Source organism: Asparagus officinalis, chromosome 6, assembly GCF_001876935.1.
Source record: "Asparagus officinalis chromosome 6, Aspof.V1, whole genome shotgun sequence".
Taxonomy (NCBI): Eukaryota; Viridiplantae; Streptophyta; class Magnoliopsida; order Asparagales; family Asparagaceae; genus Asparagus; species Asparagus officinalis.
The window spans coordinates 75,608,713-75,624,726 of NC_033799.1; the positions used below are offsets into that span (position 1 = coordinate 75,608,713).

General features: G+C 33.6%; 2 protein-coding genes across 2 annotated transcripts in view; one reads left to right on the forward strand and one right to left on the reverse strand.

The window, feature by feature from the left end:
- The window catches only part of LOC109844959 (putative rRNA methylase YtqB), a 17,584-nt gene extending 1,647 nt beyond the window's left edge, over positions 1-15,937 (reverse strand). The window contains exons 1-3 of the mRNA XM_020414146.1: positions 15,840-15,937; positions 14,067-14,259; positions 13,525-13,598 (exon numbers count right to left, since the gene is read on the reverse strand). Coding sequence (XP_020269735.1) covers positions 13,525-13,598; positions 14,067-14,259; positions 15,840-15,922 — 350 coding nt within the window. The 5' untranslated portion in view covers positions 15,923-15,937. The remainder of the gene's footprint in view (positions 1-13,524; positions 13,599-14,066; positions 14,260-15,839) is intronic.
- On the forward strand, positions 12,102-12,792 carry LOC109844960 (leucine-rich repeat receptor-like tyrosine-protein kinase PXC3). Its single transcript, XM_020414147.1, has 2 exons — positions 12,102-12,472; positions 12,586-12,792. The coding sequence occupies exons 1-2, from the start codon at positions 12,256-12,258 to the stop codon at positions 12,672-12,674; spliced, it is 306 nt and encodes a 101-aa protein (XP_020269736.1). The 5' UTR covers positions 12,102-12,255; the 3' UTR covers positions 12,675-12,792.

A 16,014-nucleotide genomic window follows, 5' to 3' on the forward strand; every position in this document is an offset into this window, starting at 1 on the left:
ATATACTTATAAATTATTATGTAACTATATATTATATATACATATATTATATATATTATATATACATATATTATATGTAAATATATTATATATATTTATAATCTATAACTTAAGAGAGAAAATCGCATAAGTAGCCATTGCCCGTTGAGCTAATGGGGAAGAAGTAATCGTTGTAATATACTATACTTATATACTAAGAGAGAGAGTATACACACACATATTATACATATATAAGAAAGAGTATACTTATATAAGAGGGAGTATACATATATAAGAGAGTATACCTTTATAAGAGGGAGTATACATATTATACATATATAAGAGAGTATACTTATATATACATATATACTAAGAGAGAGAGTATATATATACACACATATATTATACATATATAAGAGAGTGTATACTTATATATACTTATATAAGAGAGACTATACATATATAAGAGAGAGTATACTTATATATACATATATACTAAGAGAGAGTATACACACACACACACACATATTATACATATATAAGAGAGAGTATACTTATATATACATATATACTAAGAGAGAGAGTATATATATATACACACATATTATACATATATAAGAGAGAGTATACATATATAAGAGAGAGTATACATATATAAGAGAGAGTATACTTATATATACATGTATAGTATAAGAAAGAGTATATATATACATACATACATTATCTATTTACCCTTTAAAAGAGGGAGTTCATGAAAAACTTTACCCTCCCCAAAATAGCCTTCCACCAAATTTAATTACCAAACATATCCTGAATTCATAAACCAATTTATACTTTCATCGGTTACGCCTCTATTCCTCCCCCTTTCAATTCATCGGTTACGTCCTCATTCTTTCAATTCTTCGGTTACTTCGTCTCCTACGATCTTCCGTTACCTCCACCAGCTTTGAAATATGATTTTTCAGTTCTTCTCCGCCATTATCAACGTTTTCCCTCAGTCATCATCAACGCTTCACCGTATCGTCCATTCTTCAAAAGTTTTTGGGAATTGGTTAGAATATTTGCTTCATTTTGGTTTAATTTTAAAGAATCATTTCATTGAATTTGTTTATAATTCGCCATCATCTAATTTTTTTTCTAATTCGACAATAGGTCAATTGTTTTCCGAATTAGGGCTTGCTTCAAGTGTTCCAATTGATCCTGTGTCAATTTCATCAGGTTATCAGGTAAAAATTCTCTTTTTATTTTTTAATTTTTCTTTGATTATTTTAGGAACTGCGATTGTTAGAGATTTGAAGGTCGGTTATTAAATTAATGCAAAGGGTTTAACTTATGGAATTAATTCTCCAAGGGCATTCCTTTTTCTCTGCAATATTTTGTTGTTTTAGGTTTCTCTGGTTTGAATGATTAATTGGAACCTCCTTGAGTTTTTTTAATTAGTAGCCTTTTAGTTTGCTTATAATTGATGAAAGTCGTGGCTTTGTGATGTTAGAGATGCGTATGTTGTGAATTCTCTTAGTTTGACCTAGAGTCTGAAATTGCTATTTTTTAGAATTTCTTAGTGGAATTCAGTCGAGGATTGTTTGCCTTGCTGCTCTCTTCTATGTTGTGCTTGTGTGATTTATGGTCATTAGCATTTGGCACCGACGTCTTTAGCATATGATATGTATTGATGAACTATAATGTGTATATTTGCTTTTTTGAATTAGAAGTGCAAACATACAAGCTTTTTCCTAGATCACCTTTTTCTTTTCAGCTCCTTCTGCTTCAAAAACATTATCATTATTTTGCATATATCTGTAATTTAATCCTAATTATTTAATTAGGTACCTGAAGTCAGAGATTGTTCAGTCTTTTTCCTAAGGAAAATTTATCAATTCCATAAAAGTAGTAGACATGTGAATGAAGAAAATAGAATTAATGGTAAGGGTAAAGAAATAGTTGCCCTGTTAAGGATCAGGATGTTTGCTTCTGCTTTATGATTAAACCAATCTAAAATTTCATCCTTCACGCTCATCAACACTCATGGAGCTTTGTCATAAGGCCAGTTATGAAATAGGATCACCAACGTTAAACCTGGGAAGTGCATGGATTTCAGGATGCTAAAAACAGATACCATTTCAAACTCAAAAAGAAAATTTCTTGTTTCGGCTTATAGTCAAGGAAACAGACTGTAAATGCATATCAAAACTTTCCGATGCATGCATCTAATAATATTTGAAGCCTTTCAAAGCATTCTCTATAGAACAATATATCATATCTTCTGGGATGGGTAAAGTTCAAGGAGACAGACTGTAAATGCATATCAAAACAGAACTTTAAACATATGTCTGATGCATACATCTAATCAGATTCAAAGCTTTTCAAAACATTCTCTATAGACTAAACCTGCTCTGCCACTAAGGATGGTGCAGTTACGTACTCATACAAATCAGTATACGTAAACAATAAACAATACCAACATTGAACTAAGAAGGATTTGGAAATGAGTAGTGATATAATTGTGAAAATCTTTTGATATGTTCATATATCACTATGTAGTACCCTTTGAGTAGGGATGGTCATGAATAACCTACTTGTGGTCAGTTATAAATTATAATAAAACCACTATTTACCAACTTGGTCATAAATGCAACATTCCCCTGTTCTTGTAAAGCTTTTTAAGTGTAAAATTTAGTTCACGACCTATATGTGAATCGCTGTTAGTGAAGATAACTCAGACCTTTAGAAAGGTCTCAAGTTGAAGAATGATAAATAAAACTGAACCCAAAGCCTTGGTTGTAGGCAATTTTTGGAAAGTGAGACTTATGCAAGATTTTGAACAGGCCTTTGTATTATGCAGTTATCTTTTACATGTTATTGCATAACAAGAGAATTTTCAATTGTTCTTAGCAACATGCATAAATGTAAGTTATCTTCCTCACATCTAAGCTTGGAAATTCTATAAGAATACTCTACTATCAAAATGTGCAAATTGTCTTTCCGTCTCAAACTAATTGTGTTGTGCATTCTTCTACATTTTAATCAGACTGGTGTAATCTTAAGAATAGTGCTAGCAGTATTATCTCTGTTTTGGCTTTCTTTTATGGAAGAGATGACACTACACCGTCTAAATGGTTACAGGATGGGTTAATTTAGTACTTGCTTTAAGGTAATTGAGTATGACATTTTTGGAATTGGCTTGGAAAGAAGTAGTTAAAGTTATCACTAGGAATATTCAAAAACCAGGAAAGCCTTTTCACCTATTTCAAAGAATATAGGAGTTCTCCTAAATGACTGTCAGACTCTGGTACTAAAAATCTACAAGGAAAACACAAGACTACATATGACATAAAAAATAAGAACACAACATATGCTAGCTGGTGAAGTGATGATGGCGAAAAATTGCTTGACTGACCCATTCTTTGTTAGTAAAAAACTAAACAATCTATCTTTTTTTAAACTATCTTTGTTACCTAGATAAGAGTAAAATAATTCTCAATAAAAAACTAAACAATCTATCTTTTTTTAAACTATCTTTGTTACCTAGATAAGAGTAAAATAATTCTCAGTTCTACTTTTACTTTAGTTTGTTTCTGCAAACTATCTTTGTTACCTAGATAAGAGTAAAATAATTCTCAGTTCTACTTTTACTTTAGTTTGTTTCTGTTATATCTAAATTTGTTTTGTTTTATTTATCATCTTGCTTATTTATCATGCTGCTAGAATAAGCAAAAGCAATAACCTTAAAAATAAAGGTTATAAACTTTGATAAAAAGAGAAAATGGAATTAATAATCTTCGAGTTAAATACAACCATCCAACTGCCATATGAGTATGGTACCTTATCAATAGCATTTTGATAACTTTGCCTAAGTGTATTTAATACCGCTTCTTCGCCGGTATCACTGACAAAAAGCAAAGAATAGAAAGATGTTAAGAGAATCAAACTCTCAACCACAAATTTAAGAAGGAATATCATAACAGGTTCTCTCACAATTCATCATGTTAAGAAAAGAAAGTAAATTAGTTAAACTATAACTATGATTGAGTTCAGATGTGATCCTAATTAAAAAGTTTACAACCTATTCTGAAGAAGGGTTATTTTAAATAATCTGTTTGGATTATGAAAGACTCATAATTTGGACAGTGTTACTTCAGATAAGCCTTGTAAATCATAAAGTGTGAGTGTTTTTTAGGACCAGGAAAAAAAATAAGCACTTCTGAAATATGTTGATGGTCATGAACAGGATGATTATTCCTACATTTAGGATACACCACACATGTATGGAAAGGAAAATGCCTGATTTATTTTATTTTCTGCTCTTTTTCCGCATAGGAAAAGCTAAGCAATAGCCCTTGATGGTGGCTACTCCTTAGTTTAATTACTCCAAATATTAGATTCTGTCATTTTCTGGAGCTCACGCTGTTATTACAGTCCTAATTTATAAATGCATGAATACATATAGGCAAGATCAAGCATTAGTATTTACATTTTACCAAGTTGTTACCAACAGCATTACTCTCTTTTTAACCTTGTTAACAACTTTAGAGTAATCAAACATGTACAGCTATGTTGTCATATATTCTCAATTAATACAACAAAAATATACAAACAAATAAGTGAAACTACTGTTGACCAATTTAAATTTTCGTATTGGCATCATCTACCTACATGGCTTTCTAACTATAGATATATCTAAAGCACTCAAAATTAGCTTCTTCTATTATGCGGACATTCTTTCATAATGAATTTCATGTGGATCATGCACCTATATACCTAATCACACAATTGATTGTCTATTCCATTTCTTAGACCTGATCTCTTACCAATGAACTCAACACAATCCGCCAAATAAACCAAGCAACCAAAACTTTAATGGCTATATATCATTCTAAGTATCCTGATTACACAACTAAACCATTTTGCCTCTCTCATTCTAAAGAGGTGACCCATTATCATTCTAAGTATCCTGATTACACAACTAAACCATTTTGCCTCTCTCATTCTAAAGAGGTGACCCATTATTTTTATTCTCAAAATAAAATGGCGATATTTGATTCTTTTCTTTATTCTCAAAAATATTGATGAGTCATTTCTTGATAATGATAATTATGGACTGCAAAATAACCATTTATGACACAAATAATGAAGTGAGTGACGAGATGACAACCTTTATTTTATGGACTGCAAAATAACCATTTATGACACAAATAATGAAGTGAGTGACGAGATGACAACCTTTATTTACCCATTATTGTTGATATCGAGTTGGAAACACAAATAATGAAGTGAGTGACGAGATGACAACCTTTATTTACCCATTATTGTTGATATCGAGTTGGAAGCTATTGCTTAAATTAAAATTTAATCACATTGATGAGTTGTAGTTATAGAAAATGTTGTCTTACTCATAAACATTATTTGCTAGGCTTTGCATCTTTCATTAATTTAGAGTCAAGCTCCATGGAAAGTCCCGTTGTGATGGTTAGAATCCTTGGAAAAATAACAAATGCAGCAACAATGTTTGAAAGCCGGTGCCTAGGCCCACCTAGGTTCCTGTCTATAAATTTGTCATGTCTCATACCCGTACCCATACCACCACCTTTACCCGTACCCATGCAACTTAGGTGTAATGTTATGAGAAAGTTACTATGATCTTGTGGATATACACTAAAAGATAAAGATAAAATGAGAGAAATCAATTGAGATGGTTATATTCAACAAATACCACTAATGACCATAGTTAGGAGAAATCAATTGAGATTCACATGATATTGTAATATGTTAGATTACATATTACAATATCATAGTTAGGAGAAATCAATTGAGAGAAATAAATTGAGATGGTTATATTCAACAAAGACCACTAATAACCAAGTTAATTTTTATGAGATTTTTTTGTAATTTTCATACTTTCCATATGTTTATTTGAATTTTTTTGATTTTTAGGGCTATTCATAATTTATTCTATTCATATTGCACTGAATGTAATTTGCATTTCAGCTCCTTCATCATGTGTCATTAATGCTTAACCGTTTCAAATTTTACATACATCTTTCTTTCCAAAGAATTTCCTCTTAGTTGAGTTTAGGAGGAATTTTCATAGTAGGATTTCTCTCTATTGAATAAATTTAATGTTTTGTAAAAGTTTATTTTTCTTTACTGGATGCTTATTTTTTAATTACTTTACGAACAAGGTCGGCGCTTGCAAGGGACTATTATGATGTATTGGGAGTGAGTAAGAATGCAACTGCTTCAGAAATTAAGAAAGCTTATTATGCAGTAAGCTTCATGTCCCTTTACTGTATTTCTCCCATGATTATTTTTGCTTTTTATGTATAATTTTCTGCAGAATTGAGTTATCATTTTTGGTTGACCTGTTTTATGTTGTTTTTATTCATCTCCTTAGATAGATTGATGCATATAGTTTGATTTGCACTCTAAATTGTGTATTTTTGACGTTTAAACAATGATTATCTAACTAAAATCATGATTCATGAAGCGTTAAATATACATGTCAAGTGGAAAATGGAAATTTGTTATTGTATCGCTACCATTTTCTCAGGTTGTGATGTCATTTCTTTTAGGATCATACAGTGTCTTTGTTATGGGTTAGATTCCTATATGAAAACATGTTGTATTAGTAGACTTTGTTTTCCTTGGTCTTTTTACGTAAGTCATAAGTCAGTAAGTTAACTGTTGTTATTCGGAGCATTGCTAGAGTAAAATTTTATGCAATAAGCTTTGACTCTATAACCTCTTACTATTATGCTATTGGTTTACATTTGTAAATTTTCATATTTCCGATTAATTTTTGAATCGAGAGGTACTTGAACTTGATCTTATTACATTCATGACACTGTTAGCAATATTGATATAATCTATTGTGGTTGATTTTTTTTGGAACTGTTTTACTACTGTCGTCGATTTTGACTTAGCCCGCACTTGTATTGCATTTCGTATTAAACTTTGGCCTTCATTTTCTGGTACTGATGAAGATTCTTGATGACTTAAATACCAATGTAGATAGTCTGGATGATCTTGAAAGGCAGCTTCAAGAACTCTTTGTTGAAATCAAAACTATGCTTGCAACGGGGAACAAAAATGATGCCATGTGTCTACTCCAAGCGAATTATAAGATGGCTAAAGAACAGGTGATTTGTGGTTCCAAAGGCATAGAGCAAGCTGCTCTCTTGGACATTCTGGCCTTGGGATACATGGGAGCTGGTGAAGTTTCAAAGCTCGAGCACGTACTGCATATGGTAATTTGTTTTTCCTCCAATAATTCATGATTCGGTCTCATATACTTTGTCCAGAGCAGTATGTGCAATTTCAGAAACAACACATTAATATGCTGGAAAGTTTTAACGAATAATGAAGCAATGACATCATATATAATGATGGCTGGGAGGACGTAATACTCTCCTCATGAAGTGGCAAAGCATTGTGTACCTGCAATTCCTACAAAGAGGTACATGTCAAATCTTATTCATTTATAAAGAAAAGAGGCACGTCATATCATCCATAGCATTTATGACAGTTAACAAACTTATTTCAAGCTGCAAGATATCTATCAACTTCTAAATTATGACAAGCTGCAATTCATGTTGTATTGCTCGATGCAAATACTGTCCATGTTGTAACATCAGGAACTGAGGCATCTATAAAATTAGACATTGTTGTTCTTGAGGGTGATTTCAACAATGAAGATGAAGATGGCTGGACAAAGGAAGAGTTTGAAAGCCATGTAGTCAAAGAACGAGAATGAAAGAGGACACTGTTGACTGGGGATTTGCAGGTATCACTTAAAGAAAGTGTTGGTACCCTAGGAGACCTAATATTTACCGACATATCTAGCTGAATACGTAGTAGAAAATTTAGGCTTGGTCTGAAGGTTGCTTCAGGCTTCTGTGAGGGAATTCACGTTCAAGAGGCAAAAAAGGAAGCTTTTAACGTCAAAGATAACAGAGGGGAATGTGCGTTTGCTACATGTTTATTTGCAGTTCTCCATTATAGTCCCCTCAAAAATTGTCTTTTAAAAACTTCTTTCCTTTTAACTTTTTACAGTATACAAGAAACACTACAAACCTGCTCTAAAGGATGAGGTCTGGCGATTGGAAAAAATCAGAAAGGATGGTTTATTCCACAAGCGGTTGAATAAATCTAGAATTTTAACAGTTGAAGATTTTCTTTGAGATTTGTAATCTTCATATTGTTTTCATCTTATATTTCAGACTTTCTTTATGACATTGATAGTATATAGTTAATTGCGTTATATCATTTGGATAATGACATATCATTAGAAAACAACATAAGAATATAAACAGATTTACATAGAGGATGGTGGAGTTTGTAGTATATTTGAACATCCTTAGAGGTTACTGTTCAATATGGCAAAGACAGATCAATTGGAATGGCCAAATACATGAATTCAACAAATAACTGTGTAATTTATGTGAAACCATTGGCAGCTAATCACTATTGTGTTTGTGCAATTGGTAAATTTGACGATATTTTCTTCAATTTCTTTATTGTAGAGATGTATTCTCGACATAGATGTTCAGGGTGCTACATCAATGAGGACAAGCTCTCTTGAAGTGATTTTGGTATTTATCTGCCACCCATCATTTGATGAGCTTGAGAAGCGCCTTCGCTCTCGGTATATAAGACATTTTGGAGTATTTTCAAAAGCGTAACTCACTATGCAGACATACATTCTCTTATATTGTAAATCTTATGTAGTGTATTTGTGTCTTATTGTGCTTTATGTAGGGGAACAGAAACTGAGTAACAAGTTCAAAAGAGGCTAAGAAATGCGAAAACTGAGCTCGAGCAAGGAAGATCCCCAGGTATTTTTGACCATGTTTTGGTTAATGATGACCTTGCAACTTGCTATCAGAATCTGAAGATTCTTTTTTCCACTTCTCTCTTTAGATAAAGCAATACATTTCAATATTATAAAGTCTTATGTTTTGCAAGATAATTCTATAATAAAATTTATGTTCCATGCAGAAATGACTTGCCCTAGATGAAACCCTTGATGTCTCTTATGACTCAGAAAACTTATATTGTCATATACTTCTTCTAGCATAACAAGTCACAGAAAGAGAAGAGGGGGGGGGAATTATATTACTAATGGTTCATTTATTTTTCTTTTCATTTTTTTGTTACAGTTTGTTTAAATTATTAATTTTTAATAATATCATTAATGCTGAATTCTCTTGTATCTTGCAGCATTGGACAAAATTCCTCATTCATTCTGTGTCTAAAAAGGATCAATATCATCTGATAAACTGTATCATGGGCCAATTTGAATCTTCCACACCTAGCATGTATGTTCATTTCACTAAGCTATGGAGATCAATACTTGAACTATTCATTTTAGTTACTTCAAGCTGTTGCTTCTCTTGTAGGTTTTTCCTCAATGTATCTTCAATTAAAAGAGGAGTTCCTGACAGGACAAGAGGACCAATTATCTTTGCAATCAACTCATCGAAAATTAATATTAATGGGTTCGAACAACTTTAACAATCAATACATCATGCAATTGGAGCAAAATGTCTGCACTATCACTGACATGCTAGATTTTGTATTACGACATAAGAGATGAAACAGAGTAGAGTTTGAAAACCATGAGAGCTAGCATGTTAAGTTGCAGTTGAGACATGGTTATGGTTAATTCCTTGCTATTAGATAAATCATTATGTTCCATGATCTAAGTGAAATCAGATTGTAAAAATTAGTCTCATGGGTATTTATAATTACAATGCAAACACAAGCAAACACAAGCAAACTGATATTTTTCCATAGCTTCTGTAATTTGAATTCAAAAACGATGCTTCATGCTCATTTGTCACATAACATAAAGAATTTTCATGAGAAGATGCTACTGCATATTTTTCCATCGAACCAAGCAGAGATGTTTTTCCAAATCTCCATGGTTCCAAAATATGAGCATTTGTGAGCATAAGCCCATGGCTGCTGAGTACTACACCAGTAGCCCAAGCACCCTTACCCACTGTAACAAGAGCAATTGACGGAATAGCCTTTTCTAATAAGGACTCCGAGGGAGATAAATCTTCGACATGACTCCCTACTTTATTTGAGGCATATACTGATGCTTTTTGTACGCTATTGATGCTCCAGCCGATTCTTTGAGATTGCTTCTGCAGTTTATTACTTCTGGCAGTTGCTATAGCATCCCATGGTATAACAAACAGTTATACAGACTTTTATAATGCACCCTGATTCAAAATAAAGGAAATTGAAAAGGCATGGAGAAATAGTTGTTACTTAGATCTGAGCAATACTTCCTCTTTGCCTACAGTTATAGTATCATTGCTTTTAATCTGTAATAAGATTATAATAAGAAACTTTTTGGAGCGCAATCTGACAGAAATCTACAGGAAATATCAATTAAAGCAGTAATTTTATCTGCAATTGATTTTATCAATGATAGAATTGTTGTTTTAAGAGTATGATTTTTTGGTTCTTAGACTTCTCAAAAATAGTTGCTCTATACTAACTTCAAAAAATTTTAGAATCTTGCAATGTACTTTGATTCAATGAATTTCATAAACATGTAATCAAAAAATCTCACGCTCCTAATAGGTATAAGTAGCTTACCACTAAAAAGAAATTTGGAACCATTAAAGCTCAAAATATCAAATAATAATAATAGGTATAAGTAGCTTACCACTAAAAAGAAATTTGGAACCATTAAAGCTCAAAATATCAAATAATAATGATAAATATTTATTATGTCTACTGTTTGTTGTATAACTATTAATTGTTTTGAGGAGATTGAAATAAGTAGGACTAAAGGAAAAAAATTGATTTTCTACTATTTTAGTAACCTTTATATTGGATGATTATGATTAAATAGGTCATCTATTGTCATATGTATATAGTTAGCATTGGTTGATTAAAACTAAATTGTATACCTAATAAAAAAAATTTATAAAATAATTCATTATTTTCTATTGTTAAGGATGCAAACAATCTATTTATCAAACAATTGATACATAAATGTAATTTTATTATTCAATCCATTTGAATTTTTAAATTCTATCCATATGTTTGATACATGGTTTAAATTAAATAAATCTTAATGAAATGAATAAATACTAAATTAATAAATTAAAAAAAATTTACCACGTGCATTGCACGTGCAATCCAACTAGTACATATATAAGAGAGAGTATATATACACACACATATTATACATATATAGAAATATATTATATATACATATATTATACATATATAAAAATATATTATATATACATATATAATACATATAAAAAATAAAAAAAATAAAAAATACTATTCCGGGCCGGGCTGGTCCGGGCCGGGCACCAAAAAGGCGGCCCGGGCCCGGCCCGGAGCCCGGACTTGGTCCGGGTTTCCGGGCCCGGGCCGACGGGCTTTTTGGACACCCCTAGTTAAATTTGTCCTTATGGATTTCCGGACCCGGGCCGACGGGCTTTTTGGACACCCCTAGTTAAATTTGTCCTTATGGACGAGTTAATAGAACTCTTTCAACTCAAAGAATGAATTAAAGCAATAAAATCAAACATATAGCTAGATGTATTGAGCCATTGTTACTGCTTCTTCTAGTTGAATTACTAGCATAATTCCATTTGAATATTCTTGTTTGAAAAAACTAGTTTCTACCCGACAGAAGTTGCATTAAGCCTTTGCCGCAAAGCTCAAGCTTACTGTGCAAGGCAAAACGTTTAAGGATCATCCTAGTTAACTCACTCTAATTTCCTATTCGAGCTCAACAAGAAATATCACATCAACAAATTGAAGTAATCTTAACATGAAATGTTTACAGGTTTAGAAGACGTGGGATAGCTTAGATTAGCAACTATCTTTATTGTTTGGACAAAAGTCTCTCCATGTCAGTATTTGGGGGCAAATTTTCAAAACAGACCTATTTGATTTTTTATTTACAAAAAACGACCAATTTTCAAAATATTTGTAAAAACCGACCTGGTTTTAGCCCTGGCGCTGAAACTAGGTCGGTTTTTTAAAAAAAAAGTTCTGAAACTTCACGGGACTTCAAATCCCGTGAAGTTTAGCAGCCATTTAGTTAAACCACTAAACTTCACGGGACTTCAAGTCCCGTGAAGTTTCAAGGTTAAAAAATGGCTTCCGTGAAGTTAAACCAGGTCAATCTCTGTTCCTTATACCATTCCATTTTGTGTAAAGGGAAAGTGGGATGCTCTTTATTTGCTCAGAAATAAAAGGGAAAGTTTTCTGAGAGCTGAAAACTACTGGGTCTTGTTAATGGCTACTTCTCTTCTCATTGCTTTCATCATCTTCTTCGTTGCTCAAGCCTGTGCCGAGCGCCCTGATGAACCCACAATGTCAGCTTTAAAGGAAGAGCTCTCAGTCCCTGAATGGAGCTCCCCTAACTCAAACTACTGCTCATGGCGAGGTGTCACTTGCAACCAATCAACCCAGTTAGTTGAAAAGCTTGAGCTCTTAAGGCTGGGGCTCAGAGGTAACATCATCTTTTGGATAAAAATCCTTTTGGAAGAGCCTGGGTTAAAAACTAACGAGAGGGATCTCTCTTCTATTTTCTTTTGTTATTCTTTTTTTTTGGATTAATGGCAGCCCTCTTACGAATGAATTGGAGAAGAAGCAGAAGGAAGAGGAGAAGAGACTCAAAGAAGAGGAGAAGAAAAAGAAGATTTGTGTTCTAATCAGTCATCATCCCAAAGCACCTGACCTCCGCCCAAACCCCCTCATCGTCCTCCACTCCTCCCAGACCTGCTCGTGAAGTTGAAAAAAATTGAGTTTTGAAACTTCACAAGAGTTCAACTCCCGTGAAGTTTTTTGAAGAAATTAATCTTCACGGGAGTTCAACTCCCGTGAAGTTTAAAAATACACTAAACTTAAATACACTAAACTTCACGGGAGTTGAACTCCCGTGAAGTTTCGGAAAATTTTTAACAGAAACCGACCTGATTTCAACGTCTGGGCTGAAACCAGGTCGGTTTTTACAAATATTTTGAAAATAGGTCGTTTTTTGCAAATAAAAAATCAAATAGGTCGGTTTTGAAAATTTAGCTGTCCTGCACACTTTACATGTATATATCCAGTACCTAAAGTGCATTTGATTACAAGTTAAATTATAACTACAACTAGACCCATGCAGATTAAATTTTCCTTGACCTAGTATTACTTAGAGCACGAAAAGGAGGACTTTCAGAGCTGTAACATTAGTAAATTCCACTAGAATCGCATACGGTGTAATCATATGGAAGCTAAAGTTTGTTAGTTCATATAATGATAAAGTGCGACATGTTCACACATAAACTATAGAGGGAAAAAAGTGCTTGTTGATCCTGCAATGGTTTAGGGACACACCTAGATTCGAAAGATATACAGAGATCAGCAAAGAATGATTATTGACACTTACATAGTACAGCCAAGCTAAATGCACAATAAACACCATAATGAATAGTACCCATAGTCACCGGAATGAGGGTCCTCTAGCTTCTAAGCATTTGTTAGAAGAAATAATTCTTGTTAATGAAGAATGAAGAGTACCTGACCGGGGTACCTTTTGGGACAACATCCTCCATCTTGCTATGGCAAACCAAGGATAGCTTAACTAATTTTCTCTACAGGAAACGAAAATAGTGAAGTTAGACAATTAGTAGTTGAATGGCTGGCCTAGATTTACCAAAAGAAACTTCCTGCTAGCTTCTAATAAGGAAGGGTAGGTTCAAAATCTAAAGACTATATACTCAGGTGAAAAAACTATACAGAAAACGATTAATTTTTTATTCCCACTTCTGTATCCTGCAGATTGGTATCATAAACATCCCAAAATAATTAGTATACCTCAAACAGACAGTAAGTATAAATGTCTCTTGGTCCTTTATAAATGAACGTGGCATGAAATAGATAGATCCACGCAAGAAAGCAGTTACTTATCACCCCATTTTCGTTACCTCATTTTCATCAGGTGATCCTTCAAGTGAAAACAAAGTGCCCAGTAGACAGGGCATATAAATGTCTCTTGGTCTTTTAAGCACGCATACGACATAAAATAGATAGATCCATGCAAGAAAGCAGTTACTTATTACCTCATTTTCATCAGCTGATCCCTCCAGTAAAAAAGAAGTGCTCTCAAGTGCTGTACTTTGGATGTCCATTCCATATACACAACCCCTTCCTGAATCATCAGCCACCATTTTAAGCAATGCTAGTGTATCATAGCCATTGCCACATGTAGCATCAATAACAGTATGTCCTTTGCGAACGATATTCTTCCATACACTGATAGACCAGATTAAGAATGAAGAGTTACAAGTGTGAAGGTACTTTATATATAGTTTGATTTATATCTAATACTTCCTGCACTGTAACATCATCCAGCAATTTGAATTCACTAAATAGATATACAGAAAAATAAAGATATAAGGTCAAAAGAATACTTCCCAAGCTAGAAGAGGAAAAAGATGGACCACAGGCGTAATACAAAATCACAAAGAGTTAAGCCCAATTAACTGATCTAGCATATAGCGAGGATAACTCGTTGAGATGATACTATTATGCCTATGTCACGGGCAATGTGAATGTTTACACACACGGCACACTTTGAATACTGTTTGCAACTATACCAATGTATAAAGGAAAAAAAACCATAGAGCAATGTCTCTAAGTCCCAGTATTAATGTGATCAAGTAACTTTTGGCCACTCAAAAACCTACTTATGATCGATAGTTTCATTATCGAACACACGTTTCACTGGAAAAGCATGACATCCAAGATCGATTGATAGCATCATATTAGACAATTTGGAACCCCTTCCGTGTTCTTGTGTTATCACTACCGGTGCTAGCGTCTACACTTTATCAATAGCTGCACATAAACATGTGCTGTTAGTTAGAAATTCTCCACATGAAGCAGTTGTCGAGTGGATGACAAGGAAGCATCAGATGAGCATCACCACATCATTACCCGCAGGTCATCAAGATCAATGATTTGACAATCAACGTGTTTGCTCATACAGAGCATATGATTGTGGACCAGGACATGCTGTCAGGCTCCATTTAGTTGCACATTGAATGGATGGGGATTCCCTCCCTCTAACAACCACCTTTTGGAGGCAAGTTCTTTAGAGTCAACATCATCTATTCAGTTGCAAGCGAACAACTAAAGGTGGTGATGCCGCAATTGCAGTGTTTGTCTGGGACTATCCTAGTGCAAAGACAAACACCAGGATTGCAGGTTCGACCAGGACTAGACTAGCGTGAAGCCAGTTTGCCTGAGCTTCGAGACCACGGAGACGTATTGATACGTTAGGGTCCATATTGTCTCACATTGATTATCTTGTGAGATTTTAAGTTTTCTCTCAAACAACTAGCCTAGCTTCTAGATATCTCACATCAACCTATAATTCGTTTAAAGAAGAAATTTTCAAAATCGTCTCAACGGAATTATTTTTTAAGAAATCGACCACATTCACTCTTAATTATAGAAATCGACCCCATTCACTTTTAATTATAGAAATCGACCCGGGGACCCCATTCACTTTTAATTATAGAAATCGACCCATTTTGAGTTAATTACGGTACTAATTAGTCGGTTGCCTAATTACAAGTGGGGTCAAGGAGCGGAGAAGGTTTGCGGCTGCTAATTAGGCTACTAATTAGTTAGGGGTTAACAACCCCGACTAATTAGTACTGTAATTAACTCAAAGTGGGACGATTTCTTTTAAAAAAATTCCGGCGATTTTTAAAATTTTCTTCTTTGTTTAAAATCGGGTTAGAAACCTTCAAAAGATTACAACTGAACACGTAAAGCGGCACCTTTTGAGAAGCCAGTTACAGTAAAAATGGGCAGCGTGTACCTACGAGTGAGCCACCTCCGTCGCCTTCCTCTTGCCGGTGATAAGCCCCATCAAAGCTTCATCTGGAGCCACCCCCACAAATCCCATCGTCAGATCGCCATCATTAATATTTATTTTTTTTTTTAGAAAAAAAAGAACATAGCTTTAAAGGGAGAAATCGACTGCAAAAAATTGCCTGA

Excerpts from the sequence above, each read along its gene's own strand:
- LOC109844960 (XM_020414147.1), top strand. The coding sequence starts at position 12,256 with ATGGCTACTTCTCTTCTCATTGCTTTCATCATCTTCTTCGTTGCTCAA. Across the intron at positions 12,473-12,585 it reads CTTAAGGCTGGGGCTCAGAG|CCCTCTTACGAATGAATTGG; the intron begins GTAACATCATCT and ends GATTAATGGCAG.